Source organism: Aulonocara stuartgranti, assembly GCF_965226115.1.
Source record: "Aulonocara stuartgranti genome assembly, chromosome: 9".
NCBI classification, from domain to species: domain Eukaryota; kingdom Metazoa; phylum Chordata; class Actinopteri; order Cichliformes; family Cichlidae; genus Aulonocara; species Aulonocara stuartgranti.
Genome location: NC_138960.1, coordinates 603,730 through 614,486, shown reverse-complemented (window position 1 = coordinate 614,486; position 10,757 = coordinate 603,730). Strand labels below are relative to the sequence as shown.

Below are 10,757 nucleotides of genomic sequence, written 5' to 3'. Positions count from 1 at the left end.
TATATACAACTGAGTAAGAAAATACAAAAGTACAACTTCGTCAGAAGAAGAATTGCACATATAGCAGTGTTATTGCACGTGTGAGGGTTTGATCAGCTGCAAAAGTCTTTGTATGCTGACATTGTTATCTTTTTACAAAAAAAACAGCTAAACATGAGAGGTTTTTGGACAAAGTTTGTGTTTTCCATTGTTTAAGCAGTGGTTCCAACCAAAGGAGGTATGTTGTATCAACAGAAAAGGCTAACTTGGTTATCATTTTGCAGAAAAAAGGAGACTTCTAAAAATAAAAACATAAGAGGTTTTTGGACAAAGTTTGTGTTCTCCATTCTTTAAGCACCAGTTCGAGCACCGGCACCGTTTCAAAAGTACTAGTGTCGCACTGGCATTGGATAAAACCTAAACGATACCCAACCCTACTCTGAAAAGGTTTACAAAGGTATTCCTAAGGCTCTGGGACTTCAGAGAACCACAGTGATTATCCACAAATGGAGAAAACTTGGAACAGTGGTGAACCACACAAGTGGCTGGCCTATCAAGTGCATATCAAAGACTCATCCAGGAGGCTACAAAAGAACAACATCACTGTAGACCTGTCAGTGCTCGTCTTTCAACAATAAGAAACAGACTGGACAAAAATGGCATCCATATATGACTTCCAAGGAAAAATAAACACTCCTCACCAAAAAGAACATGAAGACTCCGCTCACTTTTGCCAGAAAACACCTTGATGGTCCCCAAAAAAATATCCTGTCGACTGACGAGACTAAAGTTTGAACTGTTTTGGAGGGTTTGTGTCCCGTCACATCTGGCAAAAAACTAACATAGTATTTCATAAAAAGAACGTCATACCAGTTTCTTTGGGGTAGCTCACCGCATCGTTTAAGTATTAAGAAACTTCAAGCGAGTGCAAAGCAAGGAGGTTTTTCATTGCCTAATTTCCAATGGTATTATTGGGTGATGAACGTGAAACAACTTAGGGCTTGGTTACCTACTGCACCAGTTAAACCCATCTGGTCCCATATAGAGACGGAAGTTAATGGCGGTATTTCTCCTTGGAGGGAGCTGTTTGATACCAGTCATAAAACTATCCATCCTATAATTGCAAATGCGAAGACATTGTGGTGTAAATTACATAGGGCAGGTCGCTGGGACTTTATTAAATCACCTTCGGCAACCTTATGGGGGAATAAAAGAATTTTAATTGGAGGGACATCGGTTGACTGGCTACAGTGGCGTAAGGCAGACATCCTTAATGTGTCCGATTTATTTGACTGTGGGACCAAATGTTTTTTAAGCTTTGATAAAATTGTGGAGTTATATAAGTTGAAGCGTAATCAATTCTGGAGATATGTCCAAATACATAGTTCATTATCGAAGTGGCTGGGAACCCCCTTGAGTTGTCCTGTGGGCAGCCCTGTGGAAGTCCTGCTCTCAAGATCACCCTTGGGTAAAGGTGAAAAACTTTATTTGTGGATGTGTATGCACAACTCAAAATCAGGACTCATGTAAGCTTTTATGTCAAATATCTTTTTACATCTGTTTTCCCTCCAAGTTGGTTGAGTTCATAACTTTTATGGACCCTAACATTCAATAAATGAAAAGAAACGTAAGTGTTTTCTTTTTCCTAACACTCTCTGACTTGGCAGGCGATCCCCCTGCTGACATGACTCTTACTACTCCAGGGTCAGGTTTATGTCAAACTGTAGTCCTCTGCCGAGGATGAACTCTTTTTGTTTTTAGTTTGGTATCAACCCCACCCTACATTTGGTCAAGGACATCTATCTTTCACACAGATCAATTGAGAGTAGATATATAATTCTTCTGACCTTGGTGGTCACAAGATGGTGCTAGAGATTACAGTTCCATGTTGCTTACCTCATTGATGGCAAGTTGCTCTCCTCCGCCTCCTCCTGGGTGTCCATAACGATGTCCAGATCCTCGAAATTCATCATAGAGGAGGTCCTCTTCACTGCTCAGGTCATCCCCAAATGCTGACTTTTCAAATGTGCCATCAGGAGCGACTGCAGCTGAGTCAAGAAAAGAAAGAAAAGGAAACAGATATCTTCACATGTGTTTGTAATTTGATTACATTAGATTTATAATCAAGTATATCTTTGTATTTTTATGCCAGTTTTCTAAACACTAAAATACAAAATAATGCACAGATGACAGGCAGACATTTTATAGGTTAAGCAGCCCAGTGTAATGTTATGTGAGAGTCAAGTATTTTAGCACCTCCTAGTGGTTTGCATGGAAACTGCGGTCAGGTGAATGTGCTGTGGCTTTACTCGCATTCCTTCCTGTTGGATGTTTAGGGTCACATGAGCAGGGTAATACAGGAACCATTTTAGTATTAGGAATTGCACAATGAGGTGTACCATTAGTCTCTCTGTTTAATCCTTCAACATCCACCTGTGAGAAGGACAAGCTGTGTCCTTTCACAGATTCTGGAAAAGAAGAATGTCCACCAGTGAAGACAGTAAACAATCCTTTACTTTGCTTCCATGTCTGAGTCATCATTCAACGCTTTCATTGCCTACTGCATATGTTTAGCTGTCTGTCAATTCGTGTAGAGCCACGCACGCACGAGACAGAATACTCAGTAAGTCCAACACACGCCGGCTGCCGGCTGCACAATCAGCTGGCAGAGTTGTTCACAAGATGCAATCAGGGATATTTCATCCGCTAATCATTCTCTCTTTTGCCAAACAGTTCACAACGTAACAGGTTAATACATCACAGCACAAACATACCTGCATTACTTACTGAAATGCAGTCGGCAACCCTGACAACCTCACACTCTTCTTCACTTACATTTGGGCTTCACCTCTATTCCTCACTTAATATGAAGGAAACCAGTCAGTCAAAATCAGGTCTCCAAAAAGTCTGCCGTCTCTTTCTCAGAGTTCCTTTTTTCAAAACTTGATTCCTTAACATAAAACATCACTGTTGCATCCTGGGGCAGCAAACATGATCCCCTCAAACCGATTTTTCATTTTACTGTCCTTATGTTCCACTGAGTTACTGCTTCTGTTAAAAACTAATGTAAATCTACTTACTGCTCCCAACCAGCCCGCTGACTGAATGTTCTGCACTGGCACAGCACGGCACTAAGATGTTCCAAAAACTTAAATCCACACAGCGTTACATCTGTGTCAGGACTCTGATGTACATAAGCCTGTAAAGTGTTTCATGTCCACTTCAAGAACAGCAGTTTAATAACAGCAAAAGTCTCTTTTTCATTCTCTATCACTGGAAACTAAAGAATTTGGGATTTTAAACATTCATGCACAGATTTGATTGCTTTTGTAATTTTTTGTGATAGTTTGAATAATTGAAAAAGGGTTAAACTAGATAAACTAAATAAAGTAAATAAAGTAAATAAAGTACCACATCAGCTTTAAAAATAAAATCAAAACACGTCTGATCCATATCTGCAGTGCTGCGGGAAGGTATTTAGCCCCCTTCCTGATGTCTTAATTATATCTGGGGTTTAAATAAATATCAAGTGTTAACATCACGTGACTTTTTTAAACTGCCTTTTGTTCATCTAAATCTTCAGAGTATTATTAAAGAAAGTGAAATGAAACGAGTGAGTATATACCTGCTGATACTCACGCACTGTGGCCTCACTACTGTACTGGGAGTATAATACTTCATCGGTCCAGTTAGTCATGTTTAACCACGGCCTGCTATAACGATTGGTGGTCATTCTGGTCTGTGACATCAGCACTACATGAGAACCACTGACCACGACACAGCATTTAGCTCTTATTTAAACCAGCTTTCTTTCTCATCATCCTACCTCCCATCCATCCTTTGAAGTGTCTGAACTCACATTTGTGAACACCTAGCTGACGGGCTAAAAATACTTATGCTGTCACACCTCATCATAGGCGTCACCCTTGGTTGCCTTGCCAACAGCTCTGTCTCCTTGGTGACAAGTCACTGTGGAGACAGAGAGATGTCCATAAAGAAAGATCCTCTCCCCTCCTCTACCCCACCCCACCCCCCACCCGTCCAAACACACACACACACACACACACACACACACACACACACACACACACACACACACACTCCTCATTCAAAGTCATTACAGAATTTAGTTATTAAAATGAATTCGATTTTCTTTGGTACCTTTGTTCCTCACTGACACTGACACACACTTATCTATGGTACAAGGCAAAGCACACCAAGCTACTCCTCTATTAGGATTACACCAGCATCATACACATTATGTAACGCTATATAATGCAACACCACTATCACTGCCAGCATCAAGAAGAGACGTTGCAGGTGTTGCTCTGATGGGGGCAGTGTAGGACACCCTGACTGGTGATGCAGTAGAGAGATAAGAGAGCTCCAGGTATTAGCTGGTCTTTGTTTATGTGCACAGAGCTCCTGCAGTCTGAGTAACAGAAGCATGGAGGGAGAGAAAGGAGGGATAAAATATCCATTTGCAATGCTAAGTAAACTGGTAGGAAAGGCTTTTTTAAAGTCATACACTCACCATCCATCCATTCTCTGCCACTTATCCATATAAGGATACCTCTGATGCCTCCACTGTACATAACAGTAGATGCAGGATGCTAGCAGGCAGTGCATAGAATGCTATAACCAGGTTGCTGGCATAATATACAGGAACATTTGTGCAGAGCATGGCCTGGAAGTCACAAGCTCAGATACGTCCTGGGGTATGAATGACCGAGCTAAGATCCTGTGGGATGGCTAACAAACCAGACATAGTAGTGGTGGACAAGGAGAGGAAGACGGCCGTAGTGAAAATCTGGAAAATAATTGTTTATTCTGGATTAAAAAGCAGATCATATATGAAACAGATCATTTATAAAGTGTAAATAAGTGATTAAGAAAGCATTTTCATGTACCTTTATATATATATATATATATATATATATATATATAAATATATATATATATATATATATATATATATATATATATAGAGAGAGAGAGAGAGAGAGAGAGAGAGAGAGAGAGAGAGAGAGGAGATCTGGGAAAGTGTATGTCAGGAATAACTGCTGGAACTGTTTCTTGGTGAGTTTAGCTGAGCTAGCGTGACTAGCTAGCCTTATAGTGAAAAAGGTAGAGTACTGAACTGCTGTACCAAAAATAGTGTGGCCGTATTTTGGGAATTCCTATTTTATTTTCATTATGGCCATTAAATATTTTATGGTCATTGATTTAAAGATTCCAAGCAAATGATTGTCTGATCACCTCTTTACCCCAAAGATTATCATTGAATGAGAAGAAGAAAGAGATCAGAGTGCTTCTTTCACTTCAGCAGACCTGGATTGAAACGATCTCTCTTACTATCTGTACTATTTAGTAGTAAAAGTGTTCATTGGAGGTCATCTTGTCTGTTTCAGCTCACCGACCGGCTCTTCAGGCGGTCCACAGTCCAGACCACCATCTTCTTCACCAATGTGTCATCTCACCACCTAAACCAGTCTTAGCTGGATCTAGCCCCCCTGCTGGTCTGCGCTGGCTCAGCCACCACCTCTCCATAGATGCTCGAGTCAGCTGACCCAGTATTGTTTCATTTCTTTTCCTCTGTAAATAAACCTTTTAGCTCGGGATGTGCATGTCTCAGTGATCTGCTACTTGTACTGGAGCCTTTCCAGTTGACCTTTGTCACCTACCTGTGCACTGACCCCTGACCTACCCCATTGTTCCCTCCTCACCCACTTTATCACCATTTTAAAACTGCTATAGCATCAAGACTTTCTTACACTTTAAACTGTTTGGATCCAAACTGTGCTTCCAGCTCTCAGCATTACAACACACAAAGTCGAGCAATGTCATATTACCACTATGCATTAAAAATGTATAGTGGTAATATTATGCAATATTGATTTGTTTGTGATACTTAATGAGCTCATTGTTGCTGTGGATACCATCACTCTCTCCCACACAGCTTAAAAACTGTGGACTCAGCGGTAAAAGCTAAAAACTTGCATTATGTTTAAGCAGTTTGGTTTTTAAAAAGTTTGTAATATTTATTGAAAGGTGCTCTATAAATAACATTTCAGTTACTTTTACTGAATAATAAGAAGACAGATTACTCTACCCCAAATATAGATCAAAATGAGGAACAGATGGCTTGTGTGCAATAAATGGGTATATACAGAAAACCAGAGGTTAGCCAGAGGTCAGCCAGAGGTCAGCCAGAGGTCAGCCAGAGGTCAGCCAGCTGACTGTTAGCTAACAGAGCCCCCCCTCCTTTTTTATCTAGTTTCCACTATAAACACGTTCATTTCTTTTGTTCCAAACCTCATCATCCATTGAAATATAAAAACTAAAAGTTATGTTTTGAAAATGTAAAATAAATGATAAAACTTTCAGTTTGACCTTTCAGACGTTTCCCACTGCACCCTGCACCAAAACTATTTCCAGTCAACAGTTCATCATTCAATCCAACAATCTACGATATATTTAAAGTGTCTTAGAGCAGCGTTAGCTTGATGGATGTGCATGGGTGTGTAACTTATCAGCTGTGTGGGCTGAGTCTTGTGGGAGCTGGAGTGTTGTCCTTGGAATTTTGGTACAGGGTTGAATTCCTTTTTAAGTTTAAGGTTTTCCTATTTGGTTGTTAGTTTTTGTTGCTTCTGTTGAAAGCATCACATGCTCTCAGAGTTACACCAGGATAAAAAAAGACTGATGTTTGGATTTCAGAGTTTTCATGAACTCTTTGGTTTATTTGGGGCAGTCAGAGAAACTGTTCTAATCAAACAGACATGTCTGGCTTGTCAGATTATTCCATGAAGTAGAAATGACTTCTGCATATTCTGAAGTTACACTCTGTTAGAAATTATGCTGTCATGAAGTTTGCAATGTCCAGTTTTAGTAACATACTCTGCTTGTGTGTTATTTTACATGGTTAAGAGGTGACACCATGCAGATGAAGTATGGCAGCTGAACAACAAGCACGAAAATGAGAAAAGCTAAAGTTTGGGAAAACACAAAGATAATTATTTTTATTACAACTTTCTGTCAGTGATTCCTAGAATACAGTTTACATTTGTTAAAATACAAGTAAACTGTAGTAAAACTAATGTTAACATGTGTATCATATTTAACAAATTGTGTTATTAAAGTGTTTTTCTATTTGTTGTTTGTCAGGGTTCAGATGGTTCCTGCGTGGTTTATTCCCTACATTCACAATGAGGGGTCATATGATGATGATGATGGTGATGCTTTGACTGAACAATAACAAGAAACAATAAAGAAAATATATAAAACATGTATCTGTTTGTATCATCGCTCATTAAGACCAGGTTGAACACTATTGACTGTTTGTTCTCACCTACCTGTCATAACTATGTAAGTAACTAAATGCTGCAGGTTGGACCCTTACTGTTGTTGCATTTGGAGTGTCTCTTTCACAGTGTTGGGACTAACGCGTTATTAAGTAACACGTTACAGTAACTACGTTATTATTGTGGTAACGAGCACGGTAACTAGTTATTATGCCAAAATCAGGAACGCGTTAGTCGTTACTGGGATTTAGATAGCAACACACGTTACTTCGTGTGTTGCGTTCGACTTACCTCGGAAATTGGAACACGGACCTGGAGATAATGTCACACTCGAGTAAACGGCGTTCTGGTTAGCCTCGTCCCTAGTAACTAGTTACTTTGAAAGTAACGAGTATTTAGTATTTATTTATTTATTGTCATTGTCAAGAACAATGAAATTGCGTTTGGGGCTTCCATACAACCCAAAAAAAAAAAAAAAGAAAATAATAAATACCCCTTAAAACCCAAGTGTACATATTTAACCCAGTGTGACTCCAATGCAATAAGACAATTCTTAGCAATAATGTTCGTAGAAATTCAGACAAAGACCTGAGAAACATGACAAAATACAACAATGCAACCCATTCAATATTATTGTACTGTGAGATATGATATCAGATATGATAGTTATCTATTTAAGAAAGAGGGGGGGGGGGGGCAGGAGGGGGAAGAGAATAAAGATATGATGCACCAATGCAGACCAGTTCATTGCTATTAAGAAGTTGGATATGGTTATTGTCCGTGAGAGGGGGGCAGAGAGTTCAGGAGCCTCACAGCCTGTGGATACAGGCTGTTGGCCAGTCTGGATGTTCTGGCCTGTATAGACCTGTACCTTCTCCCTGAGGGCAGCAGATGGAAAAGGTGGCGCGCAGGGTGATGTTGGTCCCGCAGGATACTGTGCACCCTCCTCAGACAGCGAGTGGGGAAGATGTTACTGATCTCTGGCAGACTTGTTCCAATAATTCTGCCAGCTTCTTTCACCACCCGCTGGAGTGCTTGCTGATCGGCCTTGGTGCAGCTGGGGAACCACACTAGAAATCCATACGTCAGAACGCTGCTGATGGCACAGTTGTAGAAGTTCAACATCAGAGATCTGGGAATGTGTGCGCTCCGCAGTCTCCTCAGGTAGTAGAGGCGCTGTTGGGCCTTCCGTACAACTGAGGTGATATGGTTGCCCCAGGACAGGTCCTCGGTCACAGTTACCCCCAAGAATTTAAAACTGCTCACCCTCTCCACCGCCTCACTGCCAATGAAGAGAGGCAGATGGTTGTTATGACCCCTCTTCCGGAAATCTACAATGATCTCCTTGGTCTTTTTGGTGTTTAAGACCAAGTTATTGTCGTGGCACCATGACTCTAGTTGTTGCACCTCTGTCCTATAGTTTGTCTCATCATTGTTGGATATAAGTCCGAGCACTGTAGTGTCATCTGCAAACTTAACAATGAGATTGGACGCGCAGGAGATACAGTCATGGGTGAAGAGAGTGTATAGCAGAGGGCTCAGAACACACCCCTGAGGGGCACCGGTGTTGACCACAAGGGTGGAAGAGGTGTTCTTACCCACTCTGACACTCTGTCTACGGTTAGTGAGGAAGTCCACAATCCAGTTGCACAGAGAGGAGTTAAGTCCCAGTTGGTGGAGTTTGGGACGGAGTTTGCATGGCCGGATGGTATTAAAAGCCGAGCTGTAGTCTACAAAGAGGAGCCGTGCATAGGTGTTCCTGTGTTCCAAGTGCTTCAGTAATGTGTGCAGCACTGTGGCGATCGCATCCTCGGTTGACCGGTTCTCCCTGTATGCAAACTGGTGCGAGTCCAGGGATGGTGGAAAAGCAGCTCTGATGTGTTTAATGACCAGTCTCTCCAGGCATTTGGCGGGAATGGGGGTGAGTGCCACAGGTCTGAAATCGTTCAGACATGTGACATTTGACTGTTTTGGGATGGGAACGATGGTTGCTGCTTTGAAACAGGATGGTACCAGTGAACAGGACAACGAGGTGTTATATATAGAGGTGAAGACGTCCGCCAGGTCCGCAGCACAGTCTTTTAGCACCCGGCCCAGCACTCCATCCGGCCCGGCCGCCTTCCTGGTGTTAATGCTCCGGAACACACGCCTCAGCTCATGAGTGCTCAGGACCGGAGCAGGGTCGGTTGAGGGGAGAGGGGACAGGACAGGGTCGGTGTTCTCCCTATCAAAACGGGCATAAAAGAGATTTAGATCCTCAGCCAGAGTAGAACTGTCGGCTGAGGGTGATGGTGTTCTTCTTTTGTAGTCCGTGATAGCCCTGATGCCCTCCCAGACCTGCCTTGGGTTTGTGTTGTTCTCAAACCTGGCCTCGATACGCCCCCTGTGCTGCTGCTTGGCAGTCTTGATGCCTCTTTTCAGGTTGGCCCTGGCAGCACTGTATGCCTCCTGGTCCCCGGATTTGAAAGCGTTGTTCCTTGTTCGAATAAGTTGTTGAACTCCGTGTGTCATCCAGGGTGGATTATTAGGGAACACACGGAATCGTTTCCAAGTTGTTACATTGTCCACACAGAAACAGATGTAGTCCAAGACAGTGGAGGTGTAACTGTCCAATGCGACACGATTGTCAGTGTCCTGCACCTTGAATACATCCCAGTCTGTGCAGTGGAAACAGTCCTGAAGCATCGGAATAGCATCCTGCGGCCATGTTCTCACGGTTTTGGTTGTAATCCCAGTGCTCTTGATCTTTTGTGTGTATATTGGGTGTAGCAGAAGGGAGAGATGGTCTGACAGACCCAGGTGGGGATAAGCCTGGGCTCTGTACGCATTCGCCATGTTGGTGTACACCTGGTCCAACGTTCTATCTCCTCTGGTAGCACACTTCACATTACGGTGGAAATTGTGAAGTACAGATTTCAGGTCCGCGTGGTTAAAATCCCCAGCCGCAATAAAGACACTGTCCGGGTGTGCTACCAGGCTGTTATTGATGCTGCTGCTCAATTGTGCTAACGCTAGCTTAGCATTAGCATCTGGTGGAATGTAAACAGCGCAGATGTAAACGGCAGAAAATTCCCGAGGGAGATAGAATGGACGGCACTTTAACACCAACAGTTCTACCTCTGTACTGCACAGTTTTTCCGTTACCGTGACGTTCGTGCACCAAAGGTTGTTAATATAGATGCACAGCCCCCCGCCAGTCTTCTTACCCGAGTCCGCAGACCTGTCGGCTCGATAGGCGGTGCGGCCTGCTAGATCGATAGCCGCATCGGGAATGGCGCTGTCCAGCCAGGTTTCAGTTAAAATCATGCACGAACAGTTATTAAAAGTCCGTCGAGTGGCGATCTGCAGTCGTATTTCATCCAGTTTGTAACGGATTGAACGGGCGTTGGAGAGGAATATGATCGGGAGTGGTGGTTTAAACGGACTAGTCTTTAGCCGTGCCCACAGGCCTCCCCGCTTGCCTCTCTTCTGCCTCCG

The 10,757-nt window shown here is 42.6% G+C and overlaps 1 protein-coding gene across 1 annotated transcript in view; it reads right to left on the bottom strand.

The window, feature by feature from the left end:
* arhgef4 (Rho guanine nucleotide exchange factor (GEF) 4) overlaps positions 1 to 10,757 on the bottom strand; it is a 78,042-nt gene that overhangs the window by 33,798 nt on the left and 33,487 nt on the right. Inside the window, exon 2 of the mRNA XM_082545782.1 lies at positions 1,876 to 2,027. Within this exon, the coding sequence (XP_082401908.1) occupies positions 1,876 to 2,027 (152 nt within the window). The remainder of the gene's footprint in view (positions 1 to 1,875; positions 2,028 to 10,757) is intronic.